The sequence below is a fragment of the Symphalangus syndactylus genome, chromosome 7 (genome assembly GCF_028878055.3).
Source record: "Symphalangus syndactylus isolate Jambi chromosome 7, NHGRI_mSymSyn1-v2.1_pri, whole genome shotgun sequence".
In the NCBI taxonomy this organism is placed as follows: Eukaryota; Metazoa; Chordata; class Mammalia; order Primates; family Hylobatidae; genus Symphalangus; species Symphalangus syndactylus.
This window is the reverse complement of record NC_072429.2, coordinates 133,618,809-133,644,024: the sequence shown is the minus strand read 5'-3', so window position 1 is coordinate 133,644,024 and position 25,216 is coordinate 133,618,809. Positions and strand designations below refer to the sequence as shown.

The 25,216-nt window shown below is 47.4% G+C and overlaps 1 protein-coding gene across 5 annotated transcripts in view; it reads left to right on the top strand.

Moving 5' to 3' along the window:
• Positions 1 to 2,513: 2,513 nt before the first annotated feature.
• Positions 2,514 to 25,216, top strand: part of ZFAT (zinc finger and AT-hook domain containing) — a 235,543-nt gene continuing 212,840 nt past the window's right edge. Inside the window, exon 1 of one of the 5 annotated variants that reach the window (XM_055287329.2) lies at positions 2,514 to 3,234. In XM_055287329.2, the coding sequence (XP_055143304.1) occupies positions 3,216 to 3,234 (19 nt within the window). In that variant the 5' untranslated portion in view covers positions 2,514 to 3,215. Of the gene's footprint in view, positions 3,235 to 3,597; positions 3,984 to 19,432; positions 19,614 to 25,216 lie in introns of those variants that run through there. The other 4 variants (XM_055287331.2, XM_063643562.1, XM_055287330.2 and 1 more) reach the window with 4 other exon arrangements.

Below are 25,216 nucleotides of genomic sequence, written 5' to 3'. Positions count from 1 at the left end.
CAGCCTTGAGCTCCTGGGCTCAAGCAATCCTCCAGCCTTGGCCTCTCAAAGTGTTAGGACTACAGGTATGAGCCACCATGCTCAGCCAAGATCCATTATTTTGAGGTCACCTGTACGTATCCTTTATCAAAACCTTATTTCAAGAAAGCATCTTGTGAAATTATGTTCTTAAGTTATTGTTTTCATGTAAATGTCTATTTCTCATAAAGATATTGGATATAATGATAAAATTATTGACACGAATATACTCAGTTGTGCAAATTAATTATATTTCTTATATAACTAAATGCCATTTCATGTCAATACATTTATTGACACAAATTAATTCACATACTAGCTTCAAGAGGCCGACTGCCACCAGTGGGCAGCTGGGAAGCTGCTCTCCTCTAGGAACCATCACCGAGGCAGGTTGCCATGAATTATATACTTTTGAGTGATTTACATCCAGTTCCACAAATGTGTCTTCATTAATTGAAGGCATTTTGAAATACTACTGGCAAATAGAAAGAATAGAGATGTTTGCTGATTGAAAATGTGCAAATTACATAGTAAGGCCATGGAAGAGCCAGCTGTGGACTCATCTCTCCATTTACGAACCTGGATTCCCCCACAGAAAGGGGCCATCTCTTAGTCATTTCCATCTGCCTATGGCCAGGACAGTTTCCAGTAATAATAGGTGCTCAGTAACTCTTCTCTGAATGATGAATGGGTAGGAGGAAGAAAATGCCATGGGACTATTGGAGAAAATCATAGCTTTCCAAATAATTAACCCAGAACCATCATCCACAGTCCACAATTTCTTCTTTTAATTTGTCTTCAGCAGTCTGAGGTAATTGGGTTTTGAGACAAATTTTAAATTGTTTCATTTCCAAAATTCGTTTGGTCACAACATCTAGGAGCAATCCATCTGCTAATCAATAAACAACATTTAAATGCTGCTGTCAGAAAGGCAGACCGGCACAAAACCAATACTGTCAGCAACCCAGGACAACTCTAATTTCCTGACAGAAATCGATTCACAGCAAAATAATGATTATTGTAAATATTTATAGTTCTAAAAGGAAACGCTCATCAATGCAGCTTTTTGAGCAGTTCATTTCCAAATAAAGATTCTGATGGGCCCCACCTAGCCATGTATCTTGTGGTGGAGGACGTGGTGGCTGTGCAGCGACTCTGTGGCTGTCTTCTAATTGGCTCTCTTGGAGGCTCTCCTGGAGGCTCTCCTGGAGGCCTGGGGGGCAGTTTGGGTACATTTCAGATGTGGTGGGGGGAAGAACACTGGGCAATGGAGAGGCGAGGTCCACACCTGGCTCTTCACTATTTTGCTGTGTAATCTCAGAAAGCCATTTGACCACTCTGAACATTCCATTTTCTCATCTGGAAAAGAACAATAATCATATTGCCCAACTTAACCTTCCAGATTGCGAGGATGAAATGAAGAAGGGGGGAGGCTATATCTGTGAGCATATATTTAACGGACTGGACAACTTTAGGGTCTTTTCATGGTTCCGTATTTCCCAAGAACAGGGTTAAGGAGCAGGCAGGAAGGCTACTGAGAAATCAGATGAGTCATCCTGAAGCTCAATGCCCAGGGGAGTTTTCCTCCTAAAAAATAAGTGACCCCAGAACGAAGTGTTCATTCAGTAATATGACCATGCAACAGGCGCTGGGAAAACAAAATGAAAAGGACCTGTAAGCACTGCTCAGGAAGCTCGGTCTAGTGAGAACGAAGGCTGTGCAAACAGAGAAGTGGGGGACGGAGCTAGGCCAGTGCGACCAGAGCTGTGGGAACGTGAAGTGTGAGCTTCAGGGCTGCCTGAGAATTTCATGTTGAGCAGCAACCAAAGAGGGTTATTCCAGGAAAAGAAGAACAGGCAAAGACTAGCATTTCAGGGGAACCATGAACACAAATCAGTTTCCCAAACTTCAGTCTCTTGAAGTCTGCTTTTACAGTTTTTTGGGGGTGGGGTGGGGTGGGGCATGTCTTTGCAGCACGTACACCATTTTAAGTTGACTGATTTTTGAAAATGTAAACAATTTAAAAAGAAAACTTTATGACTACTGCAAGTGAAAAACGTTATGTCATAAACAGAAAATGACCTTAGAACATGGACCACATCAACTCATTACTCATGAAATAAATGTCAGGCTCAGTTTGTTTCTGAGGCTAACGGGGTGACCAAGACAGAGGTGAGAGAGGGAGATAATGTCAGATAGGAATGGATGCTACGTAGAAAATATGAAGTGTCTTGGAAGGTTACTTTAGATGGGTTTCGCGGGGTGAGGGTTAGGGGCTGGAAGATATCATTTGAGCCGAGGACTACAGTGTTGGAGCTAAACACCTTCACATCAAAACAAAAACAAGGTCATTAAATTTCCACCAGACTCAGATGCCTGCCGAAGGCTGTGCCACAAGCAGAGAAATGAATGAGCGGGTGTTGGAGGCGCGCACACCCAGCGCAGACTTGTTGCGGGACCAAAAGAGACCAGAGAGGAGGAAGTCGCCTTGTCACGTGTGATCTTGGGCCGCTCAGTGCTCTGTAGCCCCTAAAACCCAGCCGGGTGGCTCAAAGGAAAGCACCCCACGCTTCGAGAAACGCCGCAGTTTTGAGCGGGATGCAGGTTGGGAGCACCCCGATGGACACATGAGTAAACTGAGAGCAAGAAAAGTTAATTCGCTGCCCTAAGTTAGGTAGTGAGAGGTAGAGCTGGGACACAAAGCGCACCCAGAACTCTCCTTGCACGCCCAGACCGGCGGCCCCACATGCCGCGGGTCTAAGGTCGCGCTAGCAGAGGCCTGGCACAACCGCCAGACTCCTGATCCCGAGATCCGCGCTCCGGACCTCCCGAGGGCCCCTCCCTGGGCGTGGCTCAAAACGCGGCGCGGCGGAATCCGCGGAGTGGGATAAAAAGCACGGCCTCCGGCTGCGAGCATGCGCGTTAGCTCGGCCCTGCAGGGCCGCGCTCGGCGCCGGGGGAGGGTCACCCGAGGCGGACGTCCGCTACGCAGGCGTCTGCGCCCCGTGGGGAGGAGGGCGAAGACTCCATCCGCCATGTTGGATGCCGCAGATTCGCCATAACCTCGCCGGCTCTTTTCTTAAAAAAATAAAAATAAAAAGCGAAGCGTCAGCAGGGCGCCCCGCCCCCTCGGCCGGCACGGGAGGGGGCCCAGAAGAGCCCGAGGCTTTTTTTTCCTCCGCGGTGGGGGCGTTGCCATGGAGACGCGGGCGGCCGGTGAGTCGGGCTGGGGGTTGGGGTGAGACTGGGTGGGGGTGGGGCGCGGCGCGGCGCGCGGGAAGCCGTTTCGAGCGTCGAGTCGGGAAGCAGCGCGCCGGCCGCCGGCCGCGGAGGGATCCGGGTCTGGGGAGGAGAGCGAACGTAGTTGCGTCCTGCGGCTCACGTTCAGTCGCTGGGGTATCCCGCCGCAAAAAAAAAGCAAGGAGGGAGCGAGTGAGAGAGCATGCGCCCAGCCGTTTCCACGGCAATGGGTGGCGTCGGGGCGCGCGCCAGCGACGGAACGCAGTGGGCGCGAGGTTCGAATCCCGGCGGTGCCAGCTCTTTGACTGAGTGGACCTTGGCGGGGTTTCCTTCTTGCCTGGTCTCAGATTCCTCCTCAGCGAAATGAGTACCTCCTTGCAGGCTTCCCGGCCGCCGGCTGGACCTAATAGAGTGACAGATGTGCCACTTCACACCCGGTGCAAGTCATTTAACCTTGAGCTTGGGGTCCTTCACCTGTAATTACCACAAGGTTCCACATTTGGGCACTGACTTAACACGTTTTGCTGCTCAGCTGTCTTGAGAACTCTAAATTGTAGGTCATTTATTATGAGGAACAGAAGTTCAGCGAGGTCAACTTTACAGAGTTTAAAAACGACAGATCTGGCGCTTTAAAAATTAACTTCCTCCAATTTGGGCTAAAATCCAAACTCCTGCGTGCTCGCCTGACTTGTACCTCCATCTTCTTAGAACAGGGCTTGGCTCATGTAAGTGTTCAGTATATACTTAGTGAATGAAAGAACGAACGTGCTAACTGATCACGCCTGCCCATCAGTCTGGCTTTTTTTGCTGGAGTCCAAGTGACCTTTTGGAGATGCAAACGTCGTGTCACTGGGACTTACCCTGCACCGCTGCCTCTCACCAGCTTTATCTTCCGAGCCTACCAGTTCATCTACTGAAACATCTGTAGTGTGTGTCCCCATGCTGAAGGAAGTAGCGTGTCCTACCTCTAACCCCCAGGGACACCTTTCCTGACTTTAGTTCAAATAACAGCTTTGCAAGGAGCCCCTCTGCACGCCAGGCAGGGGTAAAGAGCAGTCCCAGTCGCAGTCCTGCCTCCACTTGCTGCGTTGCTAGATGTGGGAGAATGTGTCCTGGAGTGACAGAGGGCCCAGAGCCGAATATTGGGTCAGGAGACCCGAACTATATTAGGCATGCTTTTTTTAAATTTAATTTTTTTAATTTTTTGAGACAGAGTTCCGCACTATCACTCAGGCCGGGGTGCAATGGTGCAATCTCGGGTCACTGCAACCTCTGCCTCCCGACCTCAAGTAAACCTCCCGCCTCAGCCTGCCAAGTAGCTGTGACTACAGGTGTGCTGATTAGCTGTGGTGCCCAGCTAATTCAGGTGTGCTGTCTTATGTCAGCCTAAAATGAGCACCGGAGAGACCTGCTCTCCAAATACAGGTTGAGCATCCTTAATCCAAAAATCCGAAATCAGAAATGCCCCAAAGTCTGAAACTTTGAGCACTGACATGAGGCCACAGTGGAAAATTTTCTATCTGACCTCGTGAAGGTTCTCAGTAGAAATGCAGTTCCATAGCTGGGCGCAGTAGCTCACGCCTGTAATCCCAGCACTCTGGGAGTCTGAGGCGGGAGGGTCCCTTGAGTCCAGGAGTTCAAGACCAGCCTGGGCAGTGTCGTGAAACCCCATCTCTATTTCTCTCAAAAAACAAAACAAAACAAAAAAACAGTTGCACAACTGTAAAGACGATGCTGTTGACACTCAGAAAGAAATGCAGGCTGAACAGCAGACTTAAAGCCAGCCGTTGTTTATTGTTCTGTTGTTTAGCAGCTGATGCATGTGTTCTGGTGATGCTGCTGTGCCGCTTAGGTACCTTGAACACCTTGTTTTTCACTGTATTAATGGTGTGTCGTATCTTTTTAGTGGTAAGGACTTATGTGTAAATAAACGTAAGAAAGTGATTGTCTTACTGGTAGCATAGAAATTCAGAGTCGGGAATGATGGCGATGCCAGACAACCACAGATTGCCCATATGCGTGGCTGAGATGGTGACACCTTTGCTTTCTGATGGTTCATCGTACACTAACTTTGTTTCATGATCAAAATTAAAAATATTGTAAAATTACCTTCAGACTGTGTGTATAAGGTGTGCATCAAACATAAATAAATTTCATGTTTAGACTTGGGTCCCATGCTCAGGTTATCTCACTATGTATATGCAAATATTCCAAAATCCAAAAACATCTGGAATTCTAAAACTTCTGGTCCCAAGCATTTTGGATATGGGATCCCAAAACTGTAGTTTATTTGGGAATAATAGGGGATTGCAACTTAGATACGTGCGCTATGCTGGATCATAGGTACATCCAAAGAAGTTAGGGCAAATGGAAACTTTTAAGACCCAAAAGGGAAGTCCACCTAAGCGGTTTTGAAACAAAGACCATCGGTTTCAGAGGCTTATTGCAGGAGTTGGCATTAGTCCATTGGAGACAGGCGCACGAGGCAAGTGTCCTGTGCAAGCAACAGGCTCTAAGGAATTCCTGGCATAGTTCCTGTCATAGGCATACTAGCATGAGGGCCCTTCCTTCATATCCCCGGCTCCATTTTGTTAGAGTTTGACATGAGTGACTCCATTTTGATAAACGTGAAATATCTTCTCGATTGGTGCCTTCCTTCTCCCATGTTGTTGCTTATATAGAGAGAATGAGTTGCCCACTTCTCCACTTCTGGAATTTACCCAACAGTTTTAAAAAAGAACCCTGGACATATGTTGAAGTTTCCTTCAATTTCCAGCTGTACCAAATGAGAAAAGATCATATTTTCAAACGTGTTACTGTCAACTCATGGTCAGCTAATTTCTGAAAAGAGTTTCCTGTTTTGGTTGATTTAGGAAAGGGAGTACAATGAATGATAACGAGGTGGAGTTGCATGTGGTCTACAGGGCACAGCTGTAGGTGGCAAATGAGCTGAGATGGTCATTGTGTGAATTGGAGCCCTCTTACCACAGTGCTCCCTTCTCAGTGGGCTTCTCATTTGCCTCCGGTGAAAGGATTCCTGTTTCTTTTCTCCCCATACCTTGCAATTTACATAACTTTTCCAAGATAGCTATCGTTAAGTAGAATTAAGCTCTTGCCTAGAGCAAGGGCAGTCAAGAATCAGATATATTAAAAAGTCTCCTTAATTGCATTTCCCTTTATAGATAGTTTCAAGCATACAGCCTCTGAAAAAGTCTGCACCAAGATGGGCTGATTTAATTATGTAAAAGAGATTTAGCCTAGAGTTAAGTTTTCCCTCTCTTCTCAGCTGTTTACCCTGTTAAAGTTTCACTGTTTTTGCAGTTTCTCAAGGGCAGGCATCAACTTTCAGGGCTGGAACATTTAGGAGGGTAGAAAGAGCACGTGCTCTGGGTCCAGAGATCTGCTTCTCACCAGATTCCTGACCTAAGGGAAGTCACAGAACCCTTGGGACCCCAGTCCCTTCACTGGCAAAGGAGACACAAGCCTGCCACAGGTGGCTGCTGATGGCATTCAGGAAATGGGATTTGTCTCTTCCCTTCCCAGAACCAGACTTCGCAGTGTACAGCTCAGTACATTGTCATCCACTCGCTTCTTGAAAGCATTTGTGGATGGAAAGGCAGAGCCTCCCAGGCTCAGGCCATCCTCCCACATCAGCCTCCCGAATAGCTGGGACTACAGGGGTGCACCACCACACCTGGCTAATTTTTGTATTTTTTTTGTAGAGATGGGGTGTCACCAGGTTGACCAGGCTGGTATTGAACTCAGCCCAAGAGATCCACCCGCCTGGGCCTCCCGAAGTGCTAGGATTATAGGCTTGAGTCACTGTGCCCAGCCAAGTAATTTTTTTTTAAATGTCATTTTTTAAATTAAATTAAATTAATTTAATTTATTGACACCGAGTTTTGCTCTTTGCCCAGGCTGGAACGCAATGGTGCGATCTTGGCTCACTGCAACCTCTGCCTTCTGGGCTCAAGCGATTCTCCTGCCGCAGCCTCCCAAGTAGCTGGGATTATAGACATGCGCCACCATGCCCGGCTAATTTTGTATTTTTAGTAGAGATGGGGTTTCACCATGTTGGTCAGGCTGGTTTCCAACTCTTGACCTCAGGTGATCCGCCTGCCTCAGCCTCCCAAAGTGCCAGGATTACAGACATGAACCGCTGTGCCTGGCTGAGTAATTTTTTTTTAAAAGAGAAAAAAAAAAGGCAGAGCAAAACAAAATAGACATTTTAAACATCTTACAGATTTAAAGTTCCCTCCTTTTTTTTCAGGGAACACAAAATATCTAGATAATTGAGTTTACTTATAAAGATAATGCTTGGCATATTAATATAAAAACAGGGACTTAAAATTGGGTAACAATTTTCTTTTTTTAAATTAAAAAACTGTAACTGGACATATTTGTTTCTTTATGGGGTATAATGTGATGTTATGATTTATGAGTATAATGTGGAATAATTAAATCAAGCTAATTAACATATCCATCACCTCAAATAGTTACCATTTTGTGGTAAGTAAACATTTAAAATTTACTCTTAGCAAATTTGAAATGTACATTATTACTATATATTCACCATGCTGTGCAATATGTCTCAAAGAAAAAACTATTCCTCTTGTCTAATTGAGGCTTTGTACCATTTGATCATCATTTTTTCCTACACCCTCAGGCTCTGGTACCCACCATTCTACTCTCTGCTTGTTTGAGCTCCATTGTTTTACAGTTCACATGTAAGAGAAAACATGCAGTGTTTGTCCTTCTGTGCTGGCATATTTTACTTAGCACAGTGTTCTCCAGTTTCATCCATGTTGTCACAAACGACAACATTTCATTTTTACAGCTGAATAATATTCCATTGTGTATATGTTCCACATTAAAAAAATCATTCATGTGTTGTTGGCCACTGAGGCCGATTCCACACTTGGCTGTTGTGAATAGCACAACAGTGAACATGGTTTAGTCATCCCTTTCAGTATACTTGTTTCAAATCTTTTGAGTTCTTTTAAGTCATGTAATACATGGAACTGCAGAAGGTGGAACTCTGGAATCGCGTGCCTTTGTGTTCAACACAGTCTGATCAAGGCAGGATGGGTGGGGTAGGGACCTGGCCTTACAGGATGCCAGTAGAAGCTGCAGGTTGTCTGAATAAGAAAGGGGCAGCATCCCTTACTGGGCAGTGGGGGAAAAGAGGATCAGCTCAGCCATGGGACCTGGAGCCAAGGACCAGGAGAGCTTGGGGTGTCCTGGCATCGCTGGAGGGCATTTTAATTCAGCCCCAAGGCTTCTTGTAGGGCCCTAACTGGCTTCCTTCTTAGTGTTAGATATTCTCCTTGTGTCCCTGCTGGTGGGCCTCTTCAGGAGTTGCTACCATTTCTCTGCCCCTTAGGGTTATTATTACTGCTTATTAATTTTTTTTTTTTTTTTACTATCAAGCTGGTCATCAGTTTACCTAGATGTTTATGCCAAACTTTGTGCTGTTTGCTAGGGATGCAAAGTCCAATATGACATGTTGTTTTCTCTTGAGGATTTCATGCAGTCCTGGTAGTGGAAAACGGATTCCTTTAGGAATGGGGCTAGGTGCTATGATGGAAGTAAGCCTTGAGTATTGAGGCCTTCAGAGTGGGCGCATCTACCCCAGCCCCAGGGATTGTGGGAAGGCTTCCTGAAGGAGGAGATGTTTTGAGCTGGGTCTTGTAGGGTGAGCAGAGGTGCCCTGTAGAAGGGACAGCTGGTGCAGTGACACAGGTGTGACCCACTCTTTGTGACCAGGTGAGCACTGAGTTTGGGGAGGGGCATGGGGTGCTGGAGGTCTGTGATGAAGGGCCTTTGAGTAGTGGGAAGCTGTCAGGACTTTATTTTGGAAACTTTGAGGGACAGGAAGATAACAAGGCTGGCTGTTTAGCCTTTCAGAAAGAAAGATCTCTGGCAACTGCCAAGAGACAGGTTTTTTTGTTTGTTTGTTTGTTTTTTTTTGGGTACTATGTATATGCTGAAATGCATAGACCTTAAGTGTAGAGTTTGACCACTCACATAACCCACACTCCTAACAATATACAGAACTTCTTCATCAGCCCAGAAAGTTTTCTCTTGCCCCTTACTATCCCATCCCTGCTCCTCACCCCAAGCAACCACTAGTCTTTTTGTTTGTTTGTTTGTTTGTTTGTTTGTTTTTGAGATGGAGTCTTACTCTTGTTGCCCAGGATGGAGGGCAATGGCACGATCTCGGCTTACTGCAACCTCCTCCTCCCAGGTTCCAGCAATTCTCCTGCCTCAGCCTCCTGAGTAGCTGGGATTACAGGGGGATACCACCACACCTGGGTAATTTCTGTATTTTTAGTAGAGATGGGGTTTCACCATGTTGGCCAGGCTGGTCTGGAATTCCTGACCTCAAGTGATTTGCCCACCTCGGTCTCCCAAAGGGCTGGGGATTACAGGCATGAGCCACCACTCCCAGCCACAACCACTAGTCTTGATGTCACCATGGGTGAGTTTCTTCTTCTATAGAACATCATATAATTCTTTTGTGTCTGGTTTCCTTTATTCAGCATAAAGCTTCTGAGATTCAGTAGTTTGTTTCCTTCTGTTGTGTGGATATAGCCATAGTCTATTTCCAGTTTTTCGTTATTGGGAATAAAGCTGCAGTGAATGTTCCTGTACAAGCCTTTTTGTGGATATTTATTTTCATTTCTTTTGGGTTAATAAGTACATAGGAGTGGAATTTCTGGGTTATAGAGTAGTTATGTTTAACTTTTTAAGAAACTTCCAAATAGCTTTCCAGAGTAGTTTGTATCATTTTACATTCCCATCAGCAAAGTCAGAGAATTCCGCTCGCTCTCTGTCCTGACCAGCATTTGGTGTTGTCAGTCTTTCATTTTGCCTTCCCTAGAGGATATGCAGTGGTATCTCCCTTAATTTGCATTTCCCTGATGACCAATGATGTTGAGCATTTTTTCTTGTGCTTATTGGTCATTTGTGTCATCTTTAGAGAAATGTCTGTTCAAGTCTTTGGCTTATTTTAATAAATTGGGGGCTGGATGGTAGCTCACGCCAGTAATCCCAGCACTTTGGGAGGCTGAGGCGGGTGGATCACCTGAGGTTAGGAGTTCAAGAGCAGCCTGGTCAACATGGTGAAACCCTGTCTCTACTGAAAATTAAAAAAAAAAAAAAAAAAATTAGCCAGGCTTTGTGGCTCATGCCTGTAGTCCCAGCTATTCAGGAGGCTGAGGCATGAGAATCGCTTGAACCTGGGAGTGGAGATTGCAGTGAGCTGAAATCGCACCACTGAACTCTAGCCTGGGCAACAGAGTGAGACTTGGTCTCAAAACAAATAAAATAAAAAATAAATTGGGGGCTGGGTGTGGTGGCTCATTCCTTCAATCTCAGCATTTTGGGAGTCTGAGGTGGGAGGACTGCTTGAGGCCAGGAGTTCAAGATCATCCTTGGCAATATACAGCGTAGTGAGACCCCACCTCCACAAAAAAAAAAAAAAAAAAAAAAGCTGGGCTAATCAGGAGGCTGAGGTGGGAGGATTGCTTGAGCCCAGGAGTTCAAGGCTTCAGTGAGCTGTGAACATGCCACTGTACTCCAGCCTGGGCATCAGTGAAACAGTTTGTCTAAAAATAAATAAATAGATAAGTAAATACATAAATAGGGGTTATTGTCTTTTTGTTGCTGGAATGTAAGAGTTCTTTATATATTCTGGATATTTGTCTTTTGTTGTATATATATGTGTGTGTGTGTGTATGTTATGAATATTTTCTCCCAATTTCTGCTCACCTATTTGTCTTTTATCTTTTGATGAACAGAAGTTTGTGATTTTACTGGAGTTTTATTTGCCATTATTTTTACAATTATAGGAAGTGCTTTTTGTATCTTCTCTTAAGAAATGTTTTCCTACTTTAAGGTCACCAAGAAAAATCTCCTTTTTTTTTTTAGAGGTTTATATTTCTTGCTTTTGTTAGGTATACTGTCTATCTCTAATAAGTTTGTGTATGGTATGAAGTAGGGATGGAGAATGTTTTTTTTCTTGCATGTGGATATCCAGTTTTTCTAGCCTCGTTTGTTAGAAGAACCTTTTCTTCCTCCATTGAATTACTTGGGCTCTTTTCTTGAAAATTATGCGTCAGTTCACTCCTGAACTTTCTGGTCTGTTCCATTGCTCTATTTGTTTATTCTTTATCAGTACCACACTGCCTTGATTACTACAGCTTTATAGTAATTTTTGAAGTATAAAGAATAAGCAAGAGAACACTTTTTGAAGGGACAAAAATGCAGGCAGGAGAGTTTCATTAGGTGCTGTCCTAGTGCAGTCCAGGCTGTAGGGATGAGAAGGGACAGATTTAGAGAACTAGTTCAGAGAGGAAGCCCCTGGGACTGGTGAGGGCTTGACTTTTACCTTAGGGACCTGCAGGTATTCCATCTGTGTTTGTTTCTAGGGAAAGAGGAATGGTGAACATAACAGGCTCAGGGACACGAAAACTCTGCAGGTTTCCTATGTGCAGCCCTGGGTCTGTAGTCTTCAATTTCCTCCTATGGTGGTAGAGAGAAGCATCTTTTGAATTCTGCCTGTTTTTGTTTCTGAGTTGGTGCAAGGGGCTTGTTCAGGGCTAGCCAGCTTCCTGGAAGCACCTTGGGAAGACCCTTCCTCGGGGAGAGAGCCCCATAGAGAACCAGGCTCAGGTAATGCAGGGAAAAGGGGCCCTGCGGGGAAGCAGAACTGGGTGGAAGTCCCGGTCCTGCTGTCTAACAGCCCCGGGACCTTGGCAAGTATCTTGAGTCACCATCGCTTCCTGTATTATATGAAAATAGTCCCCACATACCTACTCGGTAGCGTGCTTGTGGAGTTTTCATAGAGGAGGATTGGGAACATACCTGGCATATGGCAGGGGACTTTATTCTTTTCCACCATCCGTTTTTTCCTTCTTTCCCTCTCTTCTCTTCCCCTTCCATTCTCCCTCTGTCAGTCTTCACCTTCTTTCCCTGAACATTTTATCACTTTTAATAGTATCTGGGAGGATTAAATGCATGAGGAGGGATTGGATCTAATCCCTCATGCAGTTGCAGGGGCATAAGATAGGTCTTGGTCCTAACTATCATTTCTGTAGACCTGCTCAGTCAGGCGCTTCACACCCATTCTTTAGTTTACTCTTCACAAAAGCTCTGCAAGGTGGGCTGATTATGTCTGCTTTGCAAGCGAGGATACAGAAGCTCAGGCTGGTCCCTGTGGCTGTCCAGCCCCACTCAATCTCTCCCTAGTGCTACTGGCCATCTGCGCTTGCTGATGTGGTCATAAACATCTCTGAAGTGCCTGCTGTGTGTGAGGCCCTATCTGGGCTGCATGCAATGGCCAAGGCATGAGCTGTTAGGTGGCTCCACAGGACTGCTCACATATCCTCTATGGGAATGGTACTCACAGGAGTTAGGCATTGAGGGGTCCTTGAGAGCTGTTCTGAAGGAACTCACAGTCTGTAAGGCAGACAAAACTAATTAAAATGAGCAAAAGGTCTGAAAGATACTTTAACAGAAGAATGTATAAAAATGGTCAATAAATGTATGAAAAGATGCTCAATATCACTAGTTCCTAGGGAAATGCAAATTAAAATCACAGTGAGACACTACTACCTACCCACTAGAATGGTGAAAATTAAAAAGACAATCCCAAGTGCTGATAAGGATCTGAAGCAACTGGAACTTTGATACGTCATTGGTAGGAGTGCAAAATGGTACAGCTACTTTGGAAAATAGTTTGCTGGCTTCTTACAATGTTGAGGGTATACTTATATATTAGTCTGCTTTCATGCTGCTGATAAAGACATACCTGAGACTGGGTAATTTATAAAGAAAAAGAGGTTTAGGCCAGGCACGGTGACTTACGCCTATAATCCCAGCACTTTGGGAGGCCGAGGTGGGCGGATCACAAGGTCAGGAGATTGCGACCATCCTGGCTAACACGGTGAAACCCTGTCTCTAGTAAAAATACAAAAAATTAGCTGGGCGTGGTGGTGGGTGCCTGTAGTCCCAGCTACTCAGGAGGCTGAGGCAGGAGAATGGCGTGAACCCAGAGGTGGAGCTTGCAGTGAGCCAAGATCGCGCCCCTGGGCGACAGTGTGAGACTCTGTCTCAAAAAAAAAAAGAAAAAGAGATTTAGTGGACTCACAGTTCCACATGGCTGTGGAGGCCTTACAATCATGGCAGAAGGTGAAAGGCACGTTTTACTTGGGGGTAGGCAACAGAGAATGAGAACCAAGTGAAAGGGGAAACCTCTTATGAAACCATCAGGTCTCATGAGACATACTAACTACCACAAGAACAGTATGGGGGAAACTGCCCCCATGATTCAGTTTATATCCCCACTGGGTTCCTCCCACAACATGTGGGAATTATGGGGACTGCAATTTAAGATGAAATTTGGGTGGAAATACAGCCAGACCATATCAACTTACCATAAAAGGTAGCAATCCTATTCCAAGAAAAATGAAACCTATGTCTATCTGAAGACAAGTATGCACATGTTCATAGCAGCTTTATTTGTAATAGCCCTGTCTTAGTCTGATTTCTGTTGCTTATAACAGAATACCTGAAGTTGGGTAATTTATAAGGAAAGGAATGTATTTCTTATAGTTCTGGAGGTTGAGAAGGCCAAGGTCAAGGGGCTGCACCTGGTGAGGGCTTTCTTGCTGGGTGGGTACTCTCTGAAGAGTCCCAAGGTGGCACAGGGTATCAATGGCAAGGGGCTGAGTTTGCTAATGTACTATGATCAGGACTCTCTTCCTCTTATAAAGCCACCAGTTCTACTCCCATGATAACCCATTAATCCATTAACTCTTTAATTTATTCATGAGAGCAGAGCCATCATGGTCCAATCACATCTCAAAGGCCCCACCTCTCAACAATGCCACATTGGGGATTAAGTTTCAACATGCATTTTTGGAGGGAACATTGAAAGCATAGCAAGCCCCAAACTGGAACCAGCCCAAATGCACATTAGCTGGTGAATAGCTAAACAAATTGTGGTATATCCGTACAAAGGAATACTACTTGGCAATGAAAAAGGATGAAAAAGTGATGCAGGCAACAACCTGGACTAATCTCAAAGTCATGTTAAAGAAGCCAGACACAAAAGACAACACACTTTGAGGATGGGAGAAATTAGAACCTTTGTTCACTGTTTGTTGGAATGTAAAACTGCAGCTGCTGTGGAAAACAGTATGGAAATTTCTCAAAAAATTAAAGATAGAATTACCATGTGATTCAGCAACTTCACTTCTTGGAATATATTTCCCAAAATTGAAAGCAGAGTCTCAAAGAGATATTTGTATACCCATGTTCATAACAGCATTATTCATAATAGCTAAAACTTGGAAAAAAACCAAGGGATGAAAGGCTAAGCAAAATGTAGTGTATACATAGAATAGAGTATTATTCAGCCTTAAAAAGGATGGAAACCTGACACAGGCTACCACATGATGAACCTTGAGGCCACGGTACACAGTGAAATAAGATAGTCACAAAAAGACAATTACCAAATGATTACCCTTACATGAGGTTCCTAGAGTAGTTAAATTCAAAGAGAGAGAACGTAGGATGGTGGTTGCCAGGAGCTGGGGGAGGAGGCATCCGGAGTTAGTGTTTAATGGACATAGAGTTTTGGTTTTGTAAGATAAAATATTTCTGGTGATGGATGGTCGAGATGGTTGCACAACAACGTGAATATATCTAATGCCACTGAACTGTATACCTACAAATAGTTAAGATGGTACATTTTATGGGTATTTACCATAAACACACATTTACGTGGGGGTGGGGGGTGAGGGCACTGACTGAAGAGGCACCGGGAGCTTGGTGGGGGTGCTTGGGACTGGTTTGTGTCTTGACTGTGGTGATGGCGACACAACCCTGTCTCTCGATTTAAACTTACTCACTTGTACAAGGGTCCCTTGGACAGTGCTAGAAGCTTGTACAAGGTACAGTAGGGGGATCAGTGACATGGTCACTGCCAGTCACTTCTGCCTGGGCTGGGCAAGGGGCTCAGGAAAGCCACAGGGTGATGTTTGAGCAGAGTGACCAGGCCAAGGGGGCACAGCAGGGGGCAAGGCAGGGAAGCATGAGGGAGCCTGACAAGGTACGCAGCCTCTGCCTCCCCCTGGACTGGCCAGAGCTCCTCTGAGGTGGGGCAGTCACAGCCCACAGTCTGACAGTGAACCTCCAGGTCTTTGTGCGTTCTTTGTACAGGGGTCAAGGCCCGAGCTGCCGAGCACCGGGGTGGAGGGAGGGGAGTGTGCTCAGCCGCCCTCTCTCCTGCTGGAGGTGCCAGCACTCTGGCTGAGCCATCCAGTAGCCTCTGGCTTGCGAGGCCCTGCCCACGTCCTGAGTCTCTGCCTCCATCAGCAGGGTCAACTCTTCATTCATCTAGCCTGCCTTTCTCTCCTCTCCTTGGCCTTGCTTCTTGCTGAGTTGGGTGTCTGTGGGGTCCCCCACCTCAGAAATGTGGGCTCTGGGAAATAGCACCGGCTTTGGAGTCCCAGAGACCTAGCTTTGCATTTTAGACCTTGTGACTTCTTTGAGCCTCAGTTCCCATTACTACAAAATTGTAGCTGAACATGTCTTCATCTGAGGATTTTATTCTCTGAAGAACCAAATCAGGTGAGGTACACACTGGACTGGCTGGTGCTCAGGAAGTGTTTTTGAGGTGATCTTGAGAGTTCTTTCTGAGCAAGCCCATGTTGAACTCAGCGCCTAAGACTCCATCAGAGGCAGCTTGCGGCTTTTCAAAGTCTGTCGGGGAGTATCACTGCCTGATGATGCACAGGACTTGCAGCTGTCCTTGGCCCCACTGCCTGTATGCCACTTAGCTCCCCACGGGTGCGTGCCAGCCTTCCGCCTGAGCCAAGGCTTCTGCCCTGGTGCCTTGTCCATCCCAACAGCGTGAAGCTCCAGCACTCACATTCTTAACCACCAGAGAGGTTATCTACCATCATAGCTTCCACCGTGTCCCAGTGCTGTGTGAAGTGCTCTCCAGCCATTGTTCTCTGCCAGCATAACTGCAGTTCTCGCATGTTGGGATATTATCTTTGATTTACAGACAAATAAACGGAGGGGCAGAGAGGTTTGGTCACATGCTGGTAGGTGGTCCAGCCAGGATTTGAGCTTTGGGCTGTCCAATCCCAAACCAAACTGTGCTCTTTTCAGGCTACTGAGTGGACTCCGTCACATTTCTTGAGCACCTGGGCCGTGAGCACTTCCCACCCTACCTCATTTAATTTAATGAGGACCCAGGGAGGCAGATGCTGTTATTGCCATTATACAGATTAGGAAACGGGCTCAGCAGGGCAGAGTCATGGCACAGAGTCCACTCCTCACTAGGAGTGCAGCCAGACTCACCCAGGTCAGTGTGGTCCCAAAGCACAGGTCTTTATACCTGCAGGCCGTGGGTTACCTCCTTTTATTTCCTCTATTGTCATTGCTTTCATGTCTCTGTTCCTTTCCCTCTTTGGGCCTTATTGTTCCTTAGAGATTGATGGAAGCATTTCATACTTTGGGGTTATTAACCCTTTCCTGCCAGAGTTTGCTGTTTGCCCTTGTGGTGGGTTTGACCTCCTCTCAGGTGTGGACCCTGGCTTTATCCTCAGTTCCTTATGCAATGCGGGGAGGGGGTGAGGGGCAATGATTAAGATCACTGGACTGTAGGGAAATGTGGGAATATAGAGATATAGTTGCAGAAATACGAGGTGCCCTGGAACACTAGGCTTTGATTCTGCCTTTTTAATGTTGATCTCACTCTCCTCTTTCTCCTGCTCTAAATTTTTAGAAGACAAAGTAATCAAGAAAAACATTCTGTACTTTTCCTTTTTAATTTTCTTTGGTCTTTGCTGTCTAATAGGAAGACTGTGTAAGAAATGCCCACAGAAGGGCTTGAATTGGGAAAAGAGTTGGTGATGGGAACTGATGGCTAGACATCAGGTAGGCAGGAACATTGATGGGATTTGGTGACTGCTTCTTGGTGCCCTTCCAGGGGAGGAGTCAAAGGTGAGAGGGTGGCCAGGAGGGTGCTGTGCCCTGGATCCCTGGGGGTGTCCAGGAGGCTGGTTCTGTTGAGTGGGAGGAGAGTTCCTCTTTGGGACACAGTGGCTTTGATGGTTCACCTGACCTTCTGATGCTTCTCCAGAATGTCCCAGGGAAGAGGGGCTCAGGGCATGAGCGATTTGGGTGGGGCATGGTGTTTGGAATTCTTGGATGCAAGGAACATAGATATGATCAGGGCATTCTTTATTATTGGTCTTATTATTTTAGTTCAGAATTCCTTAGCAGGCCTACTGGAGTGTCTGAATAGTTGGCTGTCCTGTGCTGTCAGGTTTCCCCGCTCCCTCTCCTGGGCACGCTGTCTATCTCTTCTGCCTTCCCTTTCCTCCTTCTCCTGCTGCTATTATTTAGGTCATTCTTTTTTTTTGAGATGGAGTCTCGCTCCTTCACCCAGGCTGGAGTGAAGTGGCGTGATCTCAGCTCACTCAGCTCCACCTATTGGGTTCAAGCGATTCTCCTGCCTCAGCCTCCAGAGTAGCTGGGACTACAGGCATCTGCCACCATGCACAGCTAATTTTTTTTGTATGTTTAATAGAGACGGGGTTTTGCTGTGTTGGCCAGGCTGGTCTCGAACTTCTGACCTTAGGTAATCCACCTACCTCGGCCTCCCAAAGTGCTAGGATTACAGGCATGAGCCACCGCGCCTGGCCCCAGTTGGGCCATCCTTCTGCGTGTTCCTGACTGGCCCTGGTGGCTCCCTTATCCCAGAGCTTTTGGAGTTTGCTCTGTGTGCAGTCTGAGCAGGTAGGAGGGACTATGTGACATAAGGGTCTGTTGCTCAGCACTGGGCGTGTTAAATATTGTTGTGCTGGCTGGGTGCGGTGGCTCACGCCTGTAATCCCAGCACTTTGGGAGGCCGAGGCAGGTGGATCACTTGAGCCCAGGAATTTGAGATCAGCCTGGCCAACATGGTGAAACCTTCCCCGCCCTTTTTTTTTTTTTTTTTTTTTTTTTTTTTAGTTTTCAGTTTTTTGAGATAGAGTCTCGCTCTGTCGACCAGGCTACCAGGCTGGAGTGCAGTGGCGCGATCTCGGCTCACTGCAAGCTCCGCCTTCCAGGTTCACGCCATTCTCCTGCCTCAGCCTCCTGAGTAACTGGGACTACAGGCGCCCGCTACCACGCCTGGCTAATTTTTTGTATTCTTAGTAGAGACGGGGTTTCACCGTGTTAGCCAGGATGGTCTGGATCTCCTGACCTTGTGATCTGCCCACCTCGGCCTCCCAAAGTGCTGGGATTACAGGCGTGAGCCACCGCACCTGGTCGGTGAAACCCGTTGTCTACTAAAAATACAAAAAATGGCTGGGCGCGGTGGCTCACGCCTGTAATCCCAGCACTTTGGGAGGCTGAGGTGGGCGGATTACAAGGTCAGGAGTTCAATACCAGCCTGGCCAAGATAGTGAAACCCTGTCTGTACTAAAAATACAAAAAGTAGGCGGGCATGGTGGCGGGTGCTTGTAATCCCAGGTACTCGGGAGGCTGAGATGGAGAATTGCTTGAACCAGGGAGGCGGAGGTTGCAGTAAGCCAAGATCGTGCCACTGCACTCCAGCCTGGGTGACAGAGTGAGACCAACGGAGCGAGACTCCGTCTCAAAACAAAACAAAACCAAAAACAAACCAAAAAAATTAGCCAGATGTGGCGGCGGGCACCTTGTCCCAGCTACTCTGGAGGCTGAGGTGGGAGGATCGTTTGAACCTGGCGGGCGGAGGTTGCAGTGAGCCGAAATCGCGCCACTGCACTCCAGCCTGAGCGACACAGCGAGACTCGTCTCCAAAAAAAAAAAAAAAAAATTGTTGGATGAGTTTCCTGACTGAGGGCAGCTCAGAACCTTTAATATGCCTGAGAGAGATATGTAGAGTCCAAGTTTTTCTAGACGCCGGCGCTTCTCGCCTGCAGCCTCCTGGGACTGGAGCGGGCTCCCAGAGACCTAGGAGGGCCCCTTGCTGGGCGGGGGTGGCTACCAGCCTCAGGCCACACCCCCTCGGAGTGCTGGTTGGTCTGTGGATGGTGTCATGTGCCCATTCTGGGCCAATCAGAGCCTTCTGTGGCGGCAGGATGCCCTGTCCCACCTGGGTAGGGCTGTGGCCTTATTGGAGAGAAGCGCGGGTGGGTGGCGCCAGCCAGGGATAACTAGGATGGTAGGACTTCCTAGGAGAGTGTGCGAGTCTGAGAAGGAAGGGTGTAGATGGAGAGGCGGTGGCCTCACCTCTGCATGCTCTGTGGGAAGCAGCGGAGGCGCCCAGCATCCCTCCTACTCTGCCCTTGGTGGAGGTTTACGAGGTAATTCTCCCGATGCGAGTTTCCACTCTGAACTTTCCTGTTGATTCCTGGGTGGCTTCAGAGGTGTCTGGGCTGTTCTCTACTCCTGGTCGCCTATAGCAACTCCTGGCAGGAACGCCGTGCTGCTTCGCAGGGTGGCCCGGGACTCAGGGGCTGTCTTGGTTGGCTAGAGATGCGGCCTGGGCCTGGGGGGCCTCCTTGTTTAGAGATGGCCCGCGCCTGGGGGTGGCACCTCCTTGGTTAGAGATGGGGCCAGGGCCTGGGGGTGGCACCTCCTTGGTTAGAGATGGGGCCAGGGCCTTAGGGTGGCGCCTCTTTCGTTAGAGATGCAGGCAGGGCCTTAGGGTGGTGCCTCTTTCGTTAGAGATGCAGGCAGGGCCTGGGGGCAGCTCCTCCTTAGTTAGAGATGCAGGCAGAGCCTGGGGGTGGCACCTCCTTGGTTAGAGACTTGGGCGTCTGGGTGGTGGCACCTCATTCGTTAGAGATAGGGCTTGGGCCTGCGGATGGGCTCCTCCTTGGTTAGAGATGCGGGTAGGGCCTGGGGGCAGCGCCTCCTTGGTTAGAGATGCTGCCTGGGCCTGGGGGTGGGTGGTGCCTCCTTGGTTAGAGATGCAGGCAGGGCCTGGGGATGGCGCCTCCTTGGTTAAAGACCTGGGTGTCTAGAGGGTGGCACCTTATTCGTTAGAGATGGGACTTGGGCCTGCGGATGGGCTCCTTCTTGGTTAGAGATGCGGGTAGGGCCTGGGGGCACTGCGTCCTTGGTTAGAGATGCCGCCTGGGCCTGGGGGTGGTGGTGCCTCCTTGTTTAGAGATGCAGGCAGGGCCTGGGGGGCGGTGCCGCCTTTGTTAGAGATGGCCCAGGCCTGGGGGGTGGCGCCATCTTGGTTAGAGATGCAGGCAGGGCCTGGGGGCAGTGCCTCCCTGGTTAGAGATGCCGCCTGGGCCTGGGGGTGGTGGTGCCTTCTTGGTTAGAGACGCAGGCAGGGCCTGGGGGCGGTGCTACCTTTGTTAGAGATGGCCCAGGCCTGGGGAGTGGCGCCACCTTGGTTAGAGATGTGGGCAGGGCCTGGGGGCAGCGCCTTCCTGGTTAGAGATGCCGCCTGTGCCTGGGGGTGGTGGTGCTTCCTTGATTAGAGATGCAGGCAGGGCCTGGGGGGGCAGTGCTGCCTTTGTTAGAGATGGCCCAGGCCTGGGGGCTGGCGCCACCTTGGTTAAGGTAATTCTCCCGATGCCTGGAGGGTGGCGCCTCCTTGGTTGGAGATGACCAGGCCTGGGGGCGGTGCATCCTTAGTTACGGACGGAGGGCACGGGCCTGGCAGCCGGGGAGTGCCTCTTGCCTTTCAGAGACAAAGATGGAGAGAGCAAGGGGTGTGGGATTTGCTCAAGAGCGTGGCCAGGTGCCCTACTGGTAGCAGAGCCAAGGCTTCTCACTTCTCAGAGCGTCTGCGAGGGCCTTCCTGGCCGGGGTGCCTCCCGGGGAGGATGTGGACGCAACCCCCTTGCCCTGGGTCTGGAGTGAGCTCCTCCACTGCAGCCTGGGCCATGGTTGCTTTGTCCTCCTCTGGCTGCTGCCTTCTTCTGGGTTCTCTCTGCCTGTCTCCCTCCCCTGAAGCCCTGAGGCCCATCAGTTTGCGGTTCGACCATCCTGCTGTGGGCATGAGAATCCTCCCTTTCCCAGGTGACTTCATTTTCGTGTTTTTTTTCAATGTGGAGATGTCTTTTGAGAACTAATTTTCCAACTTTAAAAAATGAAGACCTTAGATATATAATGAGGCAACATTTAGGGAATTGTAGTTATCACTATGGTATAATACCGTAGTGATAACTACGGTAATGGATTTGATTGCTTTTTCTATTTAATACTCCGAATGTCTTCTAGGCTTTGGTTACATGGACACCTTTTATTCTTTGAGCCAGCTTGATTTGAGGATACCAGTGGGGAGGGGGCACAGGAACACACGAGAGCTGAAGTTTCTGCAAGTAAAAGAGCATGGATCTGGAGCTTCTGGAGCGTTAGAGGCAGGGAAGATCCAGCGATGAGAAGGAGAGGCAAATGAACTAGGAGGATGGCTAAATGGAGCCTGTTGTGTGTTGACCTCTCCTTGAGATGCTCAAATACCGAAGGCATGTTGGATGTAGGGTTTGTTCTCATTTAACCTGTTATTATGACATAATTTATACTTACAGAAGAATGGAGAGAGTAGTACAAAAACGTTTCATATGCCCTTCACCCAGTCTCCTGAGTGTTAGTATTTACCTACATTGCTGTGTCCTCTCTCTCAGCCATAGGGATACAGTTACAGAGCTGATGCCCCTTTGCCTGTTCCTAAGTATCTTTGGTGTTTATTTCCTAAACACAACGACATTCTCCCATATAACCACATTTCAGTTATCAAAATGACAAACAGCATCAGTGCATTGTTCCTCTTGAGATGTCACTGATTTTCCCAGCGACACCCTTTATGGCGGAAGGACACCTCAGCTGCGCTGCGCGTTCCAGCATCATGTCTCTTCACTCTCTGAATGTGGAGCGCTGCCTCTGGCCTTGTGTTCCACGACATTGATATTTTTGTGGCGTATAGGCCAGTTATTTTGTAGACTCTACCTCCCTTTGGCTCTGTGTAATGCTTCCTCATGAGTGGATTTAAATTCTGCACTTCTGGGCAGGAACGACGCAGAAATAATGCTGCGTTCTCAGCACACCATAGCAGGAGGCATGTGATCATGATTTGTCCCATTACTGGTGATGCTACATATTTGAGGAGGTCAGGTTTCTTCACTGTAAAGTTACTGTATTTCCCCTTTGTAATGAAATGCCTTGTGGTGAGCTATTTGAGACCGTGTGTTTATCCTGCTACTCCTCACTCCAAGGACTTCCTTCATTCAGTAGTTTCAGCACCCATTGATGATTCTTGCCAGAGTTGGTTATCATCAGGATGGCTGCTACGTGATGGGTGTCTAATTCCGTCATTTCTTCCGCATTTACTAGTTGTCTTCTCCCACCCCCCCCACCCCGTTTTATTGAGGTGTATAATTAACAAAAATTGTATGTAAGGTGTACGATGTGATGCTTTGATACAGGCATACATTGTGAAATGATTATTACAGTCAGCTAATTCACATAGCCGTACCTCACATTGTTACCATTTTGTTTTACTAGTTGTCTGTGTAAGCAAGAACGTTCTCTTTTCCTTTATTTATATTTGTGTAGACTCGGGAATGCTTATTTTAGTCAGTGGTCTGTAATCTTTTCTCATTGTTTAATTTGGTGCTCAGATTGCCCCATATTTGGCCAGTTGTGTTAAACTGGGCCTTTGTGTTCCTTCAGCATGCCCCCGCTTTTATGAGGACTTCCTTACTTTCTGGTACAAGATATTCTGGGCTCATTTTGTGCTTTCCCTGTTCCAGCTCTGGAATCAGCTATTTCTACAGGGAGACCTGGTTTCTTTTAGTGGAGAGTGGCATTTAGAAACGGAGATCTGGGAACTAGGTGAGCTGGGTGTCATTGCCTCTCCGCCCTCTCAGAAACACAGCTAGGAAACAGAAGTATGTATGTACATATATGAGACATACATGTATCTAAACTCAAGACACACCTACACAATCTGTATTTCCTTCTTAAAAATCATTGAGTTCACATGGATTTTTCCAGTTGTAATTCAACAACACAGTGTATTCTATCCTCTCTCCTTTCCATATTGATAACTCCCTTCTCTGACAAAGAAAAATCTGGATCTCACTATCCATAATATAGTTACTTATTTGCTCAGTCCTGGACTATACTAAAAATAGTTTCAGAACCAGGAAACCATGTCTTTGTGAAAAAGAAGCCCGCTACCTAGAGTTCAGTATTTAATTAGAGCTCTTCTTCTCTTTAGCCCGAGGCATCTAGTGTAAACAGCAGCTTCCAAAGTTACTTGGGTTGATCGTCTCCTATTTCAGTGCAATTATGGTTATTCATTTGAAGTATGGTTTTGTTCATTTGTTTGTATTTTGTTTTAAGATTTCCTCCCATACTTGTTTATTGTATTTACTTTCCTCCTTTGACTAGGTGAATTTTGGAGGTGAGCGTATTTCAGTGAAAGGACTGAGTTTCGCTTCTTTTTGTTTGTGGGGCATGAACAGAGAATGGCAGAGGGCTGAAGGTGTAAGTTTCCAGGAAGGAGTAGAAGTCCTGGGCGGCCGTGGCCCTGAAGGGACTTACCCCATTGAGGTAGGGCTGGGGCGCACCTGCTGACACCTGGATTCTGAAACCCTTCAGCGAGAGTCTGTCTTCCAGTGCTTTGTCTTGATTCTGGTTTCTCTTCCTTCAAACCACCATTCTGATTTGCATTTATTCCCATTTTGTAGATGAAGAGTCAGAGGGTCAGAGAAGTTGTATTTTCTCCTCTACTGGGGATTGGACTGGGGGCTTTCCCACCCTGAGCCTGATCTTTCTTCCTTGGCACACCATCTTCTTTTTCTAGAAAATGAGCGTTAAGAATGACTTAGTTCAGGCCGGGCACGGTGGCTTACATCTGTAATCTCAGCACTTTGGGAGGCTGAGGTGGGAGTTAGAGACCAGCCTGACCAACATGGAGAAACCCTGTCTCTACTAAAATACAAAATTAGCCAGGTGTGGTGGCTCATGCCTGTAATCCCAGCTACTTGGGAAGCTGAGGCAGGAGAATCACTTGAACCCAGGAGGGTTCGGTTAGTTCAGTTAGTTCAGATTATTCTCAGGGGTTCTTAAGTGAACACTCTGGAAATGTTCTGGTCTTCATGATAAAGGAAATGCAGGTAAATATCTTTTATAGCTTTGACATTGATCTTTTAAAGCACTTTACTATATTTTGAATTAAATGATATTGATGATTTTGGAGCTTATAGTCTATTGAGGGAGACAGGTTAAACCAATAAGCACAGCATTAAATACATAATTACAAATTGTGGTCATATTACAAGGCAAATAAGCAGGAGGGAGTACCAGAGACCTCATTAATATTGAAGGGGATTTACAAAAAGTCTCTCTGAGAAAGCTAGGATGGAGCTGAGACTTGAAGAATGAGGTTCCTGAATTAATAAAAAGTCTGAAAACCAGCGAGCAGGTGCTTGCTTACCCTTCCTCCTCACCTTGCAAAATTGCAAGCCTGCAGGCCAGAACAAGCTGCCCTGTGGCCAGAGTTTTTTGTCTTTTATCGCCCCCTAGGGGACATGTGTGTGAATGGACCTGCTACAGGTGGCTTGGGAGACACTGTGTCTGTGGAGGCCCCCGCTGCAGCGGAGACTGGCCTCCTGGCCACCACCACAGTGCAGGCCCCGCCCGAGCATGGGGCTGAAGGGCCAGGATGCCAGGCCTGCAGGAGAGAAGACCCAGGGCCACTGGATAGCTTGTTCAGATGCTTACAGCACTTGGCTATGGGAGGGACTGGCCTTGCCAGGGACACCCTGAGGCTGTACTAGCCTAGTGTGGTGAGAGAGAAGGGGGGCAGCCTTTCTGAGGCTCCCAGTGGTGTAAACATAGGTGGCAGCTGCCCACAGTGATGCCTCTGCATCGAGGGGAGAGCCAGGTAGGACTTTCTGACCTTGTTTAGACACCGGCTGGGAACCGGACTTGGACACTC